The sequence below is a fragment of the Ochotona curzoniae genome, unplaced genomic scaffold (assembly GCF_017591425.1).
Source record: "Ochotona curzoniae isolate NIBS_2020 unplaced genomic scaffold, NIBS_Ocur_1.0 contig_2692, whole genome shotgun sequence".
Classification (NCBI taxonomy): domain Eukaryota; kingdom Metazoa; phylum Chordata; class Mammalia; order Lagomorpha; family Ochotonidae; genus Ochotona; species Ochotona curzoniae.
In genome coordinates, this window is record NW_024465556.1 from 13,910,397 (window position 1) to 13,929,678 (window position 19,282).

Sequence of the window (19,282 nt, forward strand, 5' to 3'; positions counted from 1 at the left end):
GTTCTAAAGAACACATGAAAGTCAAATACACATTCACCTTCTCTGGAAATAATTCACACAAGAGCTGAAGAGTGATAGCAAGAGGCATACACAAACAAGAAGTTAGATATGAACATGGACAGTCTGTACTCTTCGTATAAAAACCCAGTTGAACCTTTCCATGTGATTTTTAAAACATTCAGAAAGGAACACCTGGCTGCAAGTCCAATCTATTGAACTACATCGTCAGGCCAAATCAGAGTCCTAGCTACTCTGCTTCCCATCTAGCTTCCTGTTAATGTGTACCCACCCCCTGGGAGGCAGCAGAAGGCTCAGCTGCTCAGGAGAGCTGGATGGGGTTCTAGGCTCCTGGCTTTCATCTGGCCAAGCCCTGGCTATTGCAGACCTTTAAGAAGCAAATAAGTAGATGGAAGATCTATCTTCTGTCTTTCTGCCTTCCAAATAAAATGAATGTACACACACCTTTGAAAAGAGACACACCTTTGTGGCTCTATCAAATATTCAGTCAAAAAAATGAAAAACAGTTCATAAAAAGGCAATACTTCTTTTACATTAGATACAGAATATTTGCTTAGAGTCAATCCATGTGCAAGTAAAATCCTTAGCCTTCTCCTTTGTGATACGAGTTTATCTTTCCAATGGAGTGATCTATGTTTAGTACGTTATCCTAGAGATAGAACCATACTCAATTACCAAGACTTCAAAATCAATTAAGATCCAGACACTATCTTTTAATAAAACTCACAAAAATTGTTGGGGAAACAACATCTGAATAATTACTTATTTTAGATAATTTTAGTTAAAAATATTAAAATTTACCATTCAAATAGCTTCATCAAGATTGAGATTAAAAGACCAAGACTATGTGAGCAACTACCTCTTGCTGAACTTGTCCTATGTACCTACAGTCCTACATACTACCTATGCAACCTAGAGACACTTCAATGTACCACTGAACTGAGACTTCTAACAAAAGCTTTTCCTAGGATCAGAATCTCCCTACATAAACTAAGCAACTGTAACTTAAAACTTATTTTCTGGCTATTTATGTGCTCATCTACAGATTTAAACTCATTTTCCCCCAGAAATCTTACTTTTTTTCTGTCCCACAATGACATGTCACATCATTTAAATTCCCTAGTTTCAAAGTGCACAGTGCATCATCTTATATTTCAATTCTCTCCAATTACTGCAGTTATGTACATCTTAACTCCCAACCAAGTTGCTAAATTTCTGAAGGACAAAGTTCAATTTTTCTAGTTCACAGACCACTGCATACCTGAACGAGACAACCACGGAAAAGGAGATAAGAAAACCCACCTTCCCCATTTCATATTACCAAATAATGCTTCTACATATATCAACGATACAGATATAATAATGCAATCATCACAGTGTCAACATGACCACGAAAAAGCCATTTCTGGCTAGTTAAGTTTCCTCAGAATCTCAGCTACAAGAGTCAGAAGCTGCTCTAGGTATTTGCATGTTAACTTTAAATAGCATCCCGTGAAGCAAAAAACGGTAAAGGGCCCACCTGTCTCTAAAGCAAAGATACCAAGTAAATGCCCATTACAAAATGACCATGCATTTCTGCAACATGATTACCTCAATGCCTGAGATTATGGAAAATGTAAGAGTTCATAAAGTATTGTTAATGAAGTAGAGTACAAGAAATCTGCCATCTATCTTGAATTTTGTAATAGTCAAGCCTGCTATATCAAGTATCACTACCATTAATCCACAAAACTAAATCACAAAGTAAAGAAAAAAGAACAAAACCCTAACCAGAAAGATGATGAAAGCTGCATTTACCACTCCAAGTCAGAAAGAGGGCTGGACACGGAGGTAAGATGATATGAAAGATGATGCAGTTTAATGTCTGAATATTGTTTAACCATAATAATCTCTCAAAAGAAAACAATGGAAACCATTTAAATAATGAACTGATAAACTGCCATAGAAAATACTTAAGTGCTGTTATCGTCAAAACTAAAGAAAGCCAGTACACCTGCAGTCTCATGAGAATTTATCACCTTAGATACCTTCAGCTATCATAGCTGAAAATAAAATTCATGTAACAATAATTTTCAAAAATGTGGCAGTATTTCATCTTAAAATAAGAAACTAAGGAAAACAAAAGTTGAAACGCGATCAAATTTGCCCTAATTGTCATTTCACTATGATTAAAGTTTGCATGTAAGATTACCATAAAAAAAGAAGACACTTCACATCCACGAAGCATTGAATAGCCAGTGCCACTACTTAAAAGTGGATTACAGAAATAAACCATGCGAAATTATATATTTAGAAACTACGATGGGACAAATCTAAGAATTAACAATCATTTAAGCAATTAAGTAGAAAGATTTTTATATTAAGCTTTCTAATACACAGAAACATCATAGTAAATTATGCATTTAAAATATATCTAAGGCTGCTGGATTCATTTACCACATATTCTGTGCCTTTGTACCTAACAACTACATGCCCCAGCTGGTTTTGTTTTTTTTTTTTATGTCGTCAATACAATAAAGACTTCTACCAGAAGGAAAAAGTAACCATGAAATAAAGCACTTACGAGGAGATGTAAAGAACAAATTTGATTCCTAATTTGTTTTTAAAGCTTCATAAAGAACACAGGATTAGAACTAAAACTATGTGACATTTAAAATCTAAAATAATACAATCATTAGATATAGCAAGGAAAATATTTCTCCAACTTACCTGGCTTCTTTCTGGATTTTTCATGGCCCAGCTGCCCCAGATCATTACATCCACATGTGTATACTGTCCCGTCATCCAAAACAAACACGGTGTGTCTGAGTCCACATCCTACATCTCGAACCTTTTTATTTATAAAAAAGTCACTTTTTCGGGGCTCTAGTACAATTTCTTCATCAATTCCACCCAAACCTAGCTGTCCAAAGGATGCATTGCCCCAGCACAACATTCTTGCAATTATTTTGGTCTTCCAGTTTCAATGAAAAACTTCCTTTTGAAACACTGGAGAGTTGGAGGTACCTTAAGTCTGAAAAGACAGGAAAGAAATTAAAGTGACCTCAAAGTAAACACAATACATAGTTGCTTTTTCAAGCACTAGAATACAATAATCATTGTAACCACTCAACACTTTAACACGCTACATAAGTATCATTCATTTTCAAAAACATGATGCCAATGCTTAAAAAAATACTCCAAGTTCTTTGCAAAATTTAAAAACATTAGCTAGTTTTGACTTTTTGACATCAGGTGATCGACTAAATTAACGGAAATAATAAGTGCTTTGATTAAACTGACCAGATTTTTTGTTATTTCAATTTCAATGGGAGCTCCTTAGGAAGATCCCTTTCCACTGCCCCAAAATCAAAGAAAATGAAGAATTTAGCAAACAGCTGATATTCCATCCTGCAATCTCCCAAAAATCATAGTGCAATTAAACCTCCTAATACCCACCTCCACATCAACAGAACGCTGAAGTTCTTACCTGCAACAGAAATAAGAGCAATAATTGAACGTTTTGATTTCCCACAACTGAAATGACTTCCAATTATCCACACTAATAGGCTGCATACAGAGCAAAGCAGGATTTTCGTAAAAATTTGAATTCAAATTGAAAAAATTGAAAAAATTGAAAAAAATTGAAATCACTTCCAAAAGCAACCTCATTACAAATCTAATTTTAAAACTAAATCAATGAGCAAATACTATAGCAGGGAGGTGGGGTGAAATTTTGCTACTCAGATACAAAGATTCTCCTCCAAATTCAACATTCCTTATGAGTGGTAGCTGTGACTAAACATTTTCTCCTGGGCAATATATATTCCCTGAGACAATTATTCGAATACAGGAGAAGAGAATTGTAAATAACTTCAGCACTGCTGATTTTTCAAGAATCGGAATGGGGGCTGGGACACTGATAGTTTGGTGGCGAAATCCGTAGAACTTTCCAGTACATACGCTATTTCTCCGATTGTAAACGATCGAATAACATTTCAGCGAGTCCACTTTATCTACAGGAAACTACAGAGATTTTTAAACACATTCGCATTACTAAATTAACACCATTGCTGAAAGCCAGCTTTATTTCTGTTGTAATCACATTCCTTTTTCGAAACCTGCAGAAGTTTCCAAAACCCGATTTTCCTACGTTCCGACTAGCAAGTGGCCAAAGGTGTCTCATTTGCGACCCAACCATCCACACGTTTCATACTTCAGGGGCTTCGGAACCCGAAAGTTCCCGAGAGTTCTGCATTGTCTCCCTCCCCCCCCCCCATCCCGCCTCTACGCTCTCCCCAAGAGAGGACAGGAAAACATTATCTCCCCGTTTCAGCGTGCAAGACTCAACCAGCCTCCTCTTCAGCAAAGTCCCAAGGGGGTACCAGACAGCCGTCTTCTCGGCAGCAACAGGTAGGGAGGGAGAGGCAGCTTCGCCCCATCGCTCCCTTCAGCGAGCACCCAAGCCCCAGCTCACGCGGAGACACGGGCAGAGCACTGGTCCGCACACACCTCACCTCGCGGGCAGCCCAGCCAACCACCCACCGCACTGCGAGCTCGCGGCCGCCGCACAGGCCGGGCCGGCCGAGGCCGGGCACCCCGCGGCCGCCGCCCGAGGGGAGGCCCTTCACCCGGGGACCGGCCACATTCCAGGCGGTCCTCCGGCCCCCCGAGCGGCCTGCGTCAGGCCGGCCTCGGCCTCCCCGGCGCCGCCGGGCCCTCCCTTAACGCCGTCACACGCCCCCGAACCCCGACGGAGGGGCAACGACTCACCCCGCAGCCCCCTCGGGGCGATCGGGGGGCTGCGGGGAGGCGGGACGGGCTTGGGGAGGGGGCGGCCCCTCGTCAGGGAAGCGGGCGGCGCGGCGGCTGAGGCAGGTCTCTCGGGCTGCCGGGACCGTCCCCCCGGCACTGAGCCCCGTGGCGGCGGCGGCTCGCGAAGGGGCTGCTCTCGTCCCCTTCCCGGTTCCTCCTGGGAAACTTTACCGGGTTCCTGAGAGACAAGCAGCCGCCCGGCGCTGTCCAGTCCAGACAGCAGCAACAGCAGCAGCAGAAGCAGCAGCAGCAGCAGCCGCCCGCGACCCGGATGGAGCGGGAGGGGAAGGACTGGAGGAGAGCGCTGGGCGGAGAGCACGAGGGGAGGAGAGAGTTGGGGAGAAGAGAGGGAGGAGGGAGAGACGGGGAGGTGGCCAGGCGGGGGTGGGGCGGGGAGGGGCGGCCGGAAGTGAGCCGCGGAGCACGCGCGCGGGCGCACCGACTTCCCGGCCTGCGCGCCGGTGCGCCTGCGCGGGAATCCTCTCCGGGGCGTCCTCGAGCGGGCGCCTGCGCCGTGTGCTAAAGGGAGGGGCAACAGGCGGGCTGGAAAGGGGTGTCTTGGGGAGGCGTTATTAACGTGTTTAAGGTTCTGCCTTTTAATGAAGAGAATCTCTTTAGTGTGGGTCGGCTTTCTACTCGTAGCTTCGGTCTTTTTTTGCTTATTGTGCTTTTTCCCAAAAAGCTTGATTTTTCAGGTGCCAGTGAGCTATCACAGATAGGGGTAGAAAGGCGACCAACCGACGGCTTTTTGTAATGTTTAACTTCCACTGGAAGTCGAGTGTGCAGTAGATGTGGATAGCAGTGCTAAGAATTCCGCGCGTGAAGTGTCAGCCCTGGTGTTGGTAATACAGCTGATTCCCATCACCTTGCCCACACTCCGGGAAGATCAGCCTAAATTGCCAGAGCTTCCTTCAGGTGGAGAAAATTAACACGTTCAGAGTGCCTGCCTCGTAAAGATGAGGCCCAGATGCCACGGGCCGGTTTTTAAGATCATCTCTAAAAACAAACAAGGGAGCTTGAAGCTGAGTAATTTTGGAAGTATCTGTGATTTTAGAAGAAACTTTTAACAGGTTACTTCTTAGAGCCTAAAAGACATTCACAATAGCCGTGTTTCTTTCTCGCTGATTGCTCACTGAACAGAGACACGTGTTTCAGATTAGGAAGTATCTATGCTGTAGTGTATGCCTGTGTTAGGCCGTGAGCAAATGGCCACAGGTGAGGAAGCTTGAAACAAAAATTAGCTGTCTCAGAGACTGCCAGCTGGTGAAGTTCGCTGGCACAGTCTCTTGGGCACACCCTTTCCTCCCTGCGTTTTGCCAGCAGTTTTTGGCAGTCCTTGAAGAAGCATGCCTCTAATCTCTGCCTCCATCTCTACTGGGTTTTTTCCCCCTGTGTATTCATGTACACATTTCTCTTTTCATAAGGATATTCCAGTCCAGTATGACCTCATCTTAACCTGATTGCTTCTGCTAAGACTGTTTGCCAAGAGACCAGAGATGAAGGCGGCCCACAACAGAAACAAGTGTAAAATGAAAACATGACTTAGCAAAACAAGCATACTCCCAACCCTGGAAAATAGAAGAATGCCTAAAAAACCTTCTTAATCCTTATGTTGACAGCTTCATTCTACTGGGAAAACTGTTGCGTTTTCACTGTAAGGACATTCTGCCTCAAAAGAATATGTGCTTAAAAGGGGGGAGGAGGGTGATAGGGCTCAGGATATCCTAAAATAGGTACTTGACATTACCACAAATAAAAATGGAGTGGCTTAACAATAAAGTACAGTTTTTTATTACTCTTTTCAATATTCCAAATGAAGCTCCTAATTAGTAAATCTTGATTTCCAGGGACCCCAGGAGGTGGGAAGGGAGAAGCTCCGTGACTCTTACCTGGGAAATGCTGGGTGTCACTGCTGCCTATGCAACATCTGCAGGAACTACACACCTAGAAACAGGAATTTGAGACACCATCGTCAACTGCTTTATCTTATACTATAAGAAGGAAAGCATGGATTGGCGGACTAGCACTCTTTGTCACATGGTTGTGGCTCTACACAAATTTTTAAGATTTTTTTAAAGATTTATTTGATTGAAGAAGCAGATTTACAGAGAAGGAAAGGCAGAGAAAGATCTTCCAGATGCTGGTTGGTTCCCCAAATGACTGCAACCAATCACAGGCCAGGACCCAGAAAGAGGCTTGTTTGAGGTCTCCCATGCACGTTCAGGGTCCCAGGGCTTTGGGCCATCCTCCACTGCTTTCCCAGGCCACAAGCAGGGAGCTGGATGGGAAGTGGGGCCGCTGGGACATGAACCGGTGTGCCCTTAGGGATCCTGACATTTGGAGCAGATAAATTAGCCGATTGAGCCATTGTGCCAGACCCTATGTGGAATATTTTTAAAGATGGATCTGGCATGTAGGAAGTGGAATGGACATTTCTGAATGTTCTTTTTTACTCTGTAAATCATTGCAACTGTTGTGCAAGATCATAAAAAACAGCCTGTAGCTAATCGTTAGGGTTAAACAAACATAAAATCACAGGGCTACTGGAATAATTTACATGTGTTATATAAGAGTAGTGTAAGATAAAAGTGTGTTTTGCCTCTGGTGCTGGGCTATTTAGGTCCAGCAGCTGAGCCGTATAGCTCACCTGAGACCTCTGTCCTATCCCCCTGATCATAAAGATGTTTGCTAATAGTCCATGTTACAGAAAATACTCTCATAATGTCTGTAATTACATTATCTTATTACTGACTTAGGAAGATAAAATACACAATGCTTTATATGATGTAAGAGTTTTGTAAATGTTAACTTCTACTATTATTTGTATTATCTCCCATAACTACAGGTAATAAAAGAACATTTTGGAAAGCACTCCATGGTCACTAGAAATAAAATAATTCAGGACAAGAAATTTTTAAATTTTGATTTGAAAGACAGAGGCAGACAAAAAAAAGATTGATCTTGCATCTGCTAAACCAATCCCCCTAATTGGCTGCAATAGCCAGAATTGGACCACGCCGAAGCCAGGAGCAGGAGTCCAATCCAGGTCTCCTGTGTAGTTGACAAGGTTGCAAGTGAAACCATCAGCTGCTGCCTACCAGGGCAATGGGCAACTAGAAAGCCAGCAGAGTAGCCAAGACTCACCAGAACCTGATATGGGATGGGATGAAAGCATCTTAAGAAGTATCCCAGGGCCCGGCGCGGTGGCGCAAGTGGTTAAGTCCTCACCTTGCACGCCCCGGGATCCCATATGGGCGCCAGTTCTAATCCCGGCAGCCCTGCTTCCCTTCCAGCTCCCTGCAGAGGTCCCTAACGCAATAGTCTAGTGGCTAAAGTCCTCACCTTGCACATGCTGGGATCCCATATGGGTGCCAGTTTGTGTCCTAGCAGCTCCACTTCCCGTCCAGCTCCTGCTTGTGGCCTGGGAAAGCAGTCAAGGACAACCTAAGGCCTCGGGTCCCTATACCCATGTGGGAGACCTGGAGGAGACTCCTGGCTCCTGGCTTCATATTAGCTCAGTTCTGGCCATCACGGCTGCTTGGGGAGTGAATCATCGGACAAAAGATCTTCCTCTCTGTCTCTCCTCTTCTCTGTATATCTGACTTTCCAATAAGAAAATAAACATGTTTTTTTAAAAAAGTATTTATACAGAAGACCAATGTTGGATCCTCTATATCTTGAACAGTGTCCATTCAAAAGTATGTATTCATTAATTTGTTTCTGGCAGTTTTGTACATTATTACAAACTTCTTATAAATATATTTAGAAATATATTTCAAGAGTCAGAAATTTTCCACTTGAAAGTAGTTAATGGGGCATTGCATGTAACTATCTGTAATATATCACTTCCAGACTGTGGTGTAAGGAAAGAAAACATGCATTCAATAAATCCTTATTGGGCACCTACTATATGACATCTCTCAGTTCTAGCAGGATAGACAGATGAAAACAAGGAAGCATATAAAAAAATATGAACAATATTTTTGTATTGCTATTTCCAATAGCAAAAATCAAAAGCAACCTCAGTTCCAACTGTGGGGTGATAGATAAGCAAATTTTGTTATTTATCTAAGATAATATGTTTTGGAAAACTACACTGATGCAAAATGTACATGATTGACAATAATGTTTAAAACAATACAAAAATCATGTGTCTTGCTTGTTTCCATGTTAAAAACAGAAGAGATGGAAAGTAAATACACCAAAATATTAGAAATTTCTGTGAAGAGTGCTAGAGTTTGAAGCAATTTTTCTATATTCCAAATTTCTATATTTGATCTTAAAATATTGTATATGAGAGAAGCATTGCTTCTAAGAGTTTCAAAGTCTGAAGATACATAATTATCACATTAATCTAAATTACTGAATTTAAATCTTTCTTTTGCTTATAAGATATATGAGTATATTCAATTTGATATATATTTTAAGCAAAGAAGTAAATAAGTTTCTAGGTTGGTAAGCATTGCTTTGAGATGTCACATTTTAGGAATAGGTGTCTACAAATGCCAATTTGAGTTTGTGTTGCTCTCCAGTTTCCTTTTGATCTTGATATTTCAATTCCTAGAGCTGATGTAAAAAATCGCCACAAATTGAGTAGCTTAGCACAACAGTAATTTATTCTATTTTAGAGGCCAGAAATCCAAAATCAAGTTGTCCACAGATGTCACACTCCCTCCTAAGACTTTGGGAAGAATCCTTTCTTTGTTTTGGTTTTGGGTAGCTCCTGGCATTCCTTGGTTTGTGGCAATATAACTCCAGTTTCAACCTACATTTTCACACAGCCTCTTTCCAAATTACGCCTGTGTAATGCCTTTCTTTGTAAGGACACCATTCATTGGAATTAGGTCACTCAATCTAGATCCATAACTTAATTACATCTCTAGAGCCATAATTTGGTGTCATCTGCAGAGACATTTTTTTAAAATAAGGTCACTTCCTGTAGTTTTAGAAAGACAGGAAATTAGGGAGATCATTAGTCACCCTACTATAATCCTATATCAAGAAGCTGTAAGATTCCATTACCCTATTTTTCTGTAATTTCAGTGTTACTTGCACCCACTTTCTGGATTACCCTAAAAGAAAACTGGTGGACTCTGAGGTAATGTACACTATATTCTGATAACATTTGCAAAGAAAGTAAAAGACCAGCATTATTTTTTGAGCTTCTGCCTGTTGGTATTATTATCCTGGAATTCGGGATATTTGTTAAGTACATGTAGTTTTAGTAAGTCATTTTTTTGACATCGCAATTCTTCCCACCATAGACTACTTTTCCATTCATCCTTTTGCGGTCTCCTCTTTTTTTGCTTGCTTTCTTTTTCTTGAGTATTAAAGATTATGGACAAAGCTAAAGTAAATCTCCAGCCTCAAGGATTTCAGAGACATCTAATTCAACAAACCTAAGTGGAGCACTGACATGGGATTAAGAATTCTGTTACATTCTGGGAGATACAAAGATAAATACAGTAACATCTTCACTTCCATAAGGTGAGACAGAAAAACCAATAATTACCAGACTGTAAAGCACGTTCTAATAAGGATGTCTGGCAAATGTCATTTTTTTATTGTTGACTTTGAAAAGGCAGAATGGGACCCAGTGTGATAGCCTAGAGGCTAGGGTCCTCATTTTGAACACACAGGGATCCCATATGGGTTCCAGTACTAATCCCGACAGCTCCACTTCCCATCCACCTCCCTGCTTGTAGCCTGAGAAAGCAGTGGATGATACCCCAAAGCCTTGGGACCCTGCACCTACACTGGAGACCTGGAAGAGGCTCCTGGCTTCTGATTGGCTCAGCTTCAACTGTTGTGGTCACTTGGGGAGTGAATCAATGGAAGACAGATTCTCTCCTCTATCTCACCTCCTCTCTGTATATCTGACTTTCCAATAAAAATAAATACCTAAAAAAGAAGAGATAGAATGATACTTCCAAAACAATTTTTAACCACTGGTCCTAAAAATCATAGATTCTACCTTGAATAGATAACTGGAGAAGCCATCTATAGTCAAATGTACTCAGTCCTGGTTTCCAAGCTTAGGGCCTTTCACTCAATCAAGCAGTCACACTGCCTCACCTTCTTTGTTCTCCCAGTGAATCCCTCTGTCTTGGGAGTTCCTGTCTTAAGGGCTCCATGTCATCTCTTCCCTTTGATCTAGCATCATAGCTTCAGCCTGAAACATACACCACAAGGCCATCAAATCTTATACAGGATTCAGTCAGAAAATCTTTACTGAACACCTACCCTGTGCTGTTCTAGTATGGTAGAGATGGATACATACAAGTGCAAAGGCAGATAAAAAGCATTATAAAATAAGAAATACAAGGAGTTTGGATGAAGAATAATAGAATGAATCCTTGAAACAGAATGATTAGTGAAGGCCTCTGTTCTTTAGAAAAGAACACTCACTCCCTATGAAGAGGAATGAGAAAGCATTCTAGGTGACAGGAAGAAAATGAAGCCCTTTAGTGTAAGAAAGACAGGATATTTTCCAGAAACTGAAAGAAAATTAGCATTGATAGAGCTCAATGGCACAATATATGTTTGAAGATCCGCAGAGGGTGATCAGGTCGTCAGGGACTAGATTAAACAGGACCCATGAAGTTTAGTTTTATTCTTACTATGACCCAAGAGTTCAAGGCTGGGAGGAGAGCATAGTGAGATATCTAGATAGATATCTAGATAGGTAGATAGACAGATATAGATATATAGATAGAAAGATTATTCTTACTGCTGATTTGAATAGGCTCTCTGCATAGAAGATCATGAAAATAGAAAAAGATTATGTAGAAGACTTTTGCAAAAAACATTCAAATGGGAGTTGATAGTTCAGGAGACTCATGTAGTGGTGGTGGAGATGAAATGAAGAAAGTCAAATCAAAATACATTTTGGGTTAGGACTGGTGGTTTTTGTGATATCAGGACTGCTGGTAATTTTCTGACTTGAGCAACTGGGTAAATAATAATGACATTTAGGAAGATGAGGATACGATTGAGGGAAATGGAAAGAGGATAGGTTTTTGACTAACAAAAATCAAGTGTTCTGTTTTGACCTGAAGTTTGGAAAACAAGACCATGTTTGCCTTAGTTGGCTGGGAATTCCATAACCAAATACTTTAGAATATGTGGCTTAAATAACACCTCCTCACTGTGTATTCACATGGACTGTGTGTGTTCTCTGTGTTTCAGTCTCCTTTTCTCATAAAGACACTAGTCAAAGCCCACCCACAAACCCTTATTTTGCTTTAGTAACCTTTGTAAAGGGCCTGTCTCCAAATATAGTCAACTCTGTGGTCCTGGTGATTAGGACTTTAGGATTCAAACTGGGAATGGGGGAAAGCACAATTCACTCCATAACAATGTATTTCTATCTCCTGAACTGCATTAATAAAATGGCATTTCTTAGTTATCCTAGTGAGTACGGGCCAATTCCATGGCAGGAAAAATAACTCCCCTGCCACAAATCTTAAGAAAGTAAAGGGAATGTGACCCTTTTTAATTGGTACAAGCAAAACCACTTTATTAACATTTCTATTTTTAGAATATGCCACTTAATCTATAATATAAGTCATCATAACAATAGGTATGTATCATGGGAATCCTTCTTTTTTGTAAGGTTTTTTTTTTTAATTGGAAAGTCAGATATACAGAAAGAAGGAGAGACAAAGAAGAAGATCTTCACACCCCAAGCGGCCACAATGGCCAGAGCTGAGCTGATACAAAGCCAGGAGCCAGGAGCTTCCTCTAGGTCTCCCATGTAGGTATAGGGAACCCAAGGCTTTGTGCTGTCCTCAACTGCTTTCCCAGGCCACAAGCAGGGAGCTGGATGGGAAGTAGAGCAGCCAGAACACAAACTGGCACCCATATGGGATCCAAGCATGTTCAAGGTGAGGACTTTAGCCACCAGGCTACCAGGCCGGACCCCATAGGAATACTTCTAAACTTTCACCCTCACAATTATCCCAACCTTTTTTTCACTTTAAATTTATTTATTTATTTTGTTTTTTTCACTTCAAATTTATAATCTGCTTCATTTTTCTTCTCACTGTGCCAGTATGAAATGGTAGTAATCTTTATATCTCAAATACAAGGAATATTTTTCAATCTCTATTTTTAAGACTCTGTATTATTTCTTTGTGCTTGTTTTCCATCCGCTAGTTACAGAAACTCAACTGACAATGAAACAGGAATAACCCTGAGAATCACATGTAATGTGGCCCTTGACCAGTGTGTGGGGATGTGCTCATGCATTTGAAATCGCAGGGCTTTGCTTCAGCTACTTCTCTCTCGCTCACCTTCTCAAATTAGGTGTTTTCACTGTTGCTGTTTTTGTTATGGCAGTAAGGAGTAAAAAACTTTATTTATGAGCAAAGACTTAGCCTGATACATTAAGATGGGGATTCCATAAGTTCTAATTAACCATGAGAATCACTAAAATAGTACAATTAAAAGTATAGGATCTATATTTATCCAAAACTTTCAAATCTAAGTGTTTTCTTCCATACCAACCAGTTAAAACACAAGGGAAGGAAAGGTATCTCAAGGCTCCAGGTTTGTTGCTGTGGGTTAACCTCCCATGTGCAGCATCCCCTTTGTGCTCATTCTTGAGCCAACTGCTAAGAATTTCTGCCCGAGAGAGGAGCAGTGGATGGCCCAAGTCCTTGGCCCCCTGTCATTCACATGGGAGACCTGATTGGAAACTCCTGGCTTCACTTTCCACTGAAAACTTTGGGAGAGATTAACCATCAAATGGAACATTTCCCTCTCTCTCTTTCGTTCTTCCCCCCTCACTCATTCTGAGACTCTGCCTTTTATATAAACAAATTTTAAAAAGGCAGCTTAACCATTGGAGCTTAGTAATCACATTTGGATTCACACAAAAACCCACTTTTATTGCTACTGATTATGATGGCTTTACATATCAGAGGTAAGAAAGCTCTATTTTTACAAAAATACAAAATCTGGGAAGAATGTTCATGGTTATTGTTAAATGGCATGGCTCACAGCTCTCAGAATCAGCACTAAATCTATCACTATAGTTTTTTTTTTTTTGTCAAATCAATAATACTGCTTCTTGAAATAGAAATTAGCCAGATCATGATTATCTTAATCTATTAAAACTTGGGTTAATAACTTCTAGACAAATATAATGCAATTAGCCTTGCTAAACCTCTTATTTGATGATCACTTTGATAAGGGGAATTAATAACACATTCCAGATTCTTACATTAAAATGCTATGAAAGTGACACAGAGGACCAAAAAATAAGAACAAGCTTTTAAACTCAAGCCTCTGAATTTCCTTATGTTTGTAAAATCACTGTAGGTTCCTTTTTGCATTCAGAAGCTTCTGTGCATAATCATTTGCTAAATTTTCACATATATCTGCTGTCTATGCGCTATTTTTTTAAAGAAAGGTTGTCTTATTAGCTGACATCCAGAAATAAATAAAGCACTGACATTTTTATGGATGGGTTTTCATTAGAGTTTGAAAATTGTGTTCCTATAATCTCAGTGTAAGATCTGATAGCTTGGAAGAAACAATTGAGCAGTGACGTCTGGAAAGGACAGTGTGTTCCTACAGATAAATTATAGTTACCACCTCCACGTTGCCTAAATACAGAAATATTGGCCCAAGAAAAAATGTTACGCACTTTCAAGCTGCTATTTTACCTAAGATTAAAAGAAAAAAAAATTGGGGATAGAACTATATATATATACTATTATATACTAATTATATACTATTATATACTAATATATATATATATACTATCGTGTGTATATATATATACTATTTAGAAACGTGGAATCTTAGGAGGTGAGTTGAACAGTCATGTATTGTTCTATTATTCACTTTCAACAATTTCAACTTTTCAGACTTTAAAAGGGTAGCTACATTTCAAACAGCAGCTTTAAAAATTTTCCCACTTACAAGCTCTGATAGTGATGGCAATAAAACAAAAATCTAATGAAATGGTGAACATTAGAATCATTCTTAGTGATGAAACATCTTTTTAAAAAAATCTGCACAGAAAATTCACAGGTATACTGAATTAATCTTTGGTAATTGTGAAACATCTTATTCTGTTCTACCTGTTACCAAGAAGGAGACTGGTAAGATGATTTTATTTCATGTAAAATTCTTCAATTTAATTCGTTTTCTCTGCCTGAGGAACTGCCATCTTTACAAATTAAAGCTCTCGTGTTTATTGATAATAATTTAAATTCAATAAAGTGTAAAAATAATTAGAATTGACACCCCAGAAGGTACATACAGCTAACATTATATTGAATATCTTTGTGATATTTGTTCATACTCAAAGATATTGTTCACACATAAATTATAGCCAAAGTATCCTGGAGTTTTAAAACCTAGATTTACTCAATAAGCTCTTGAGGACTTCTTGCCTAATATTGGTGATCTTTCTCAAAGACAGATTTGATCATCTTAAAATCTTTATCACAGACGTTCAAAGGCCTTTAAACCAAGCCCTTGACCTCCCCGGCCATCTCAGCCCTGCAGCCTCCCCATGAAATACACTCACATTCTTGGGTTGCTCTTTCCACCTAGTGAAATTCCAGCTTCCCATACTCAACCTGGGCAGCACTTTTCTTTGTGAAGACTCGCCTAGTCTGTGACACAAGACCCTCTCCTGCATGGTGCCACCTTCTGCTATAAGCACACCACATTGTGACATGAATTGGCTTTTTTCTTTCTTATAGGACTTTAGCTCAAGGTCAAGAACATGACTCTCTTGACTCATAAGCCCTCACAATGGATGAATACAAATTGTTTTCTATTTTTTAGCAGCCCTAACTGGCAATATTTTTTATCTTTAACTAATAAAATCTGAAAATCATATTTAGATGATTATATCTTTCATAACAATGTCTCTAGAAAAAAAGACTATTAAGAAAGCCCTCAGTGGGAAAGACTGTGAGCACTTTTGTAACAAATATCCATTAAATGTTTGCTAGTTGCGTCATTTAGATTGTAATCTTTCCAGGAGAGGAACCTGTGATATCTGTACTTTATCACTTTGTGTGCCCAGGAGGCTACTAGGCTCAGAGAATAATCTCAATTCAGTTTTTACTGATTGATAGAATGAAAAGAATTAAAGCTTAAAATCGTATATTCCTTGAACTTTATCTATGAACTACATTGAATCTATTCTCTTTATTCTAACAAAAAAAAATCTCAACAGGAATTCCTAAGATCTCTATCTTTGAATGTCTCTGTCTGTGATTTGAAATCTCTGTGACCTCTTAGAATAAAGGAGCTCTATTGATTTTTATGTTTCAATGTCTTTACAGAGAACTCTGAACAGTGGAAGCTTCTTAAATCTGTTATGAAGATTTCATCAGTGAAATAGATGTATTCTTTGATCCTGAACTGGGGCAATCTTTTATCGAGAATAGGAATTTAGTAAATATTTGTGAGATAAACATGATGATTTGTAGTCTGGCTGCTGGCAAATACAACTGAAATCTGATGTGAAAAGTTTACCTTGTTCTCTTGGCTTCAGGTATAAATACAGATCAAATCAAGAAAAGTTCTAAGAGATTTTTTTTTCACTATGAAATATCATAAGCCGAAAGAGGGGCAGAGGGGGAGGAGATAGGAGAAAAGTTGGAAACAAACAAGTGTGGCTCATGGGAGAAAATAGCTCCTCCGAGGGGAGCCACATGCTCTGATACCCATGGCAGCCGCATGAGGAAGCGGCCTAAAATTAGCAGGATGGGCAAGCCCAGGAAGGGAAAGCCATCGCAGCCTTCCCTGCCCTCAGCAAGTGAGGTGAGGGGCTTGGAGTTCCAGCCGAATCCTTTGCCTTGGAAGGGCTACCACTGTCTATGCCAGGTAAGGTCCTCCTTCCAAATTCTCATCAGGAGGTAAAGCAAGAACTTTCCTAAGGGAACATGGAGAGGACTGACTGATTTAATATTGCTGCTTAAAGGGATGCCTCCAGGTGTTCATCTGAACCATTATCATCTTATTAAAGTGGGGCTTTCTGGGAGGCATAGGTGATTTTTTTTTCAGGTATTAAAGAAGAGAGGGTGTCCTAGCAATTTTCTAAGACTATTTGGGACAAGAAATGACAAAAGGGCACCAGCCAGTGATGTTATAAAGAAAGAGATGGGATATTGCAGAGCCAGAAAGGAAAGATTAGAGATAATCCGAATGGAATTCAGTAGGCAACAGGTGCATTTTTCATGGATGAAGTACAGAGCAGATGAGCTAATCAAGAAGAAAGAACAGAAACCTGGGGTGGGGGGAGGCCGACTTTTCTGTTCTGTTTCATAAAGAACTAGATCAATGATTGATTTAAAGATGCACATGAGTCATCCCCAGTTGGTGTACTGATTTCTCACTCTTTGCTGATTCTGTAAGTTCTTATCTCCTATATTGGATCTCATCTTTTTATTATCACTTTTGGAAGTTACAATTCTTCATTAGTTGTAAAATCTCTCAGTATTATTAAGAGTTGTTCATGGAGTGGATCAAGGGATTGTGCAATTGGATGGCAGAAATTTAGAACCTTTAAAGAACCATTTTACTGAGGTGCAGTTCACATGCCAAAAAAAGGCACTTATTTAGAACATAGCTTACTGGATTTTAGAATGTTCACAGAACTGTGTAACCATGGTTACAATCAATTTTAGGGCACTGTCACCACCTCCAAAACAAATCCAAATCCAATAGCGATCACTGTGCTTTCCCTCTAGCACCTTCCCACTCACAGCCCTAGGCAACCACTAATGTACCTTCTGTTTCTATAGATTGGCCTAGTCTAGATGCTTTTACAAATAGAATCATTCACTATGTGGATTGTTAGTGAGATTTAAATTTTTTTTTTAATTTATTTGAGATTCTGACAGAGCTTTTATTCCTTGGTTAATCCCCCAAATACCTGCAGGGGTGGGCTGTACCAGACAGAAGCTAGGAATCTTGAAAGTCATTCAGGTCTCTCATGAGGGTGGCAGAAACCCAGTCACTTGAACCATCATGACTTTCTCTGAGGATCTGTGACAACAGGCAGCTGGGACCAGGAATCAAGCCCAGGTACTTCCATGTGTGATGCAAGCATCTTAACTGCCTGATCCTTTGTTGTGAGGATTTTTTTAAAAGACTTATTTATTTATTGGAAAGGCAGATTTACAGAGACAAAGAGATACAGAAAGAAAGATCTTCCATCCACTGGTTCATTCTCCAAATGATTGCAACAGCTAGAGCAGAGCTGATCCAAAGCCCGGTGCCAGGAGCTTCTTGTGGGTCTCCCAGGCAGGTGCAGAGTTCTGCCATCCTGCATTGCTTTCCCAGGACACAAGCAGGGAGCTGGATGGGAAGTGGAGCAGCTGGGACACAAACTGGCACCAATATATGAGATCCCAGCAAGTACAAGGTGAGGATTTAACTGCTGAACTATTGTGTAGGGCCCATGATTTTTTTTTTTTAGGACAGCGTTTAAGTGTGTAGGAAGAGGGAAGAGAAACCTTTCCTATTGAAGTGTTAACTGTTTATTCATCCTAAAGGGAACTGTCATTTCCTGTAGTCTTTACTTTCTTCATTCCTCCCTCTCTCGTTCTCCCTATCCCTCCCTCTCTGACTCGACCTTATAAATAAATCAATCTCAAAAAAATTAGAATAGGCTCGCTCATATTACAAATGCTACTTTGAAAATGATGTTTAAATTTTATATATCATGATTTTCTTCTCATGTTACAAAATACAAATGTTGTTTCAAACATTTTGGTATTACAAATAGTTTTTCATGAACGTTACTAACAATACATTGGAATATTGGTTTTTCTTAAGAAACCTGAATTGATATACGTTATTCCTTGATATTGATTTTCTCTATTTCTTAGAGTGTAGTAGTGTCCTATGATGTTTCTATGTGTTTACTATAGTATCAAATTAGTAATGATGACTTATTATTTTATATATCACAAATAAAACTTCCCTTGTGATATGCAAATCATACATCTCTAAAATAATCCCTCTGGGTCTTATACTTTTGAATTTATGAAGAAAATACTTCCCCGCCCCCCGGCAAAAAGAGTGGTTGTAACTATGCAGAAATGTAAGGCATGAAGGGAAATGCTTGTGGACAACTCCTACCACAGTTTCTCATGCTACGAAAGACAGAATGGCAGCTGCCAGTGACTGAGCAAAAGTGTCCTGGGCACTGGCAGAATGGGGCTGCCTGTCTTTAATCACACTGCAGGCTGAGCTGCATTGCCTTCTTCTGCAGTACCAGCCACTTCACAACTGGACAAATACAGAATGTAGAGCCAACTTGAGGAGGGTCCTCAAGACAGAACTCTCCAGATCCGTACTTCAGAGACTATGATCAGGAGAAAGTTAGGAACCAGGAATTCAACCCAGACTGACGTTTGGGTAATAGGGACCCAAATTCTTGAACCATCGCTTCCTGCCATCTACATGAAAAGAAGTTGGAATGGGAGGCAGA

The 19,282-nt window shown here is 40.0% G+C and overlaps 1 protein-coding gene across 8 annotated transcripts in view; it reads right to left on the reverse strand.

The window, feature by feature from the left end:
• Positions 1 to 19,282, reverse strand: part of HERC4 (HECT and RLD domain containing E3 ubiquitin protein ligase 4) — a 136,028-nt gene that overhangs the window by 90,776 nt on the left and 25,970 nt on the right. For 4 of the 8 annotated variants that reach the window (XM_040975841.1, XM_040975839.1, XM_040975838.1 and 1 more), the window contains exons 1-3: positions 4,984 to 5,090; positions 3,457 to 3,487; positions 2,728 to 3,031 (exon numbers count right to left, since the gene is read on the reverse strand). In XM_040975841.1, the coding sequence (XP_040831775.1) occupies positions 2,728 to 2,953 (226 nt within the window). In that variant the 5' untranslated portion in view covers positions 2,954 to 3,031; positions 3,457 to 3,487; positions 4,984 to 5,090. Of the gene's footprint in view, positions 1 to 2,727; positions 3,032 to 3,456; positions 3,488 to 4,983; positions 5,091 to 10,887; positions 10,901 to 19,282 lie in introns of those variants that run through there. The other 4 variants (XM_040975835.1, XM_040975837.1, XM_040975834.1 and 1 more) reach the window with 3 other exon arrangements.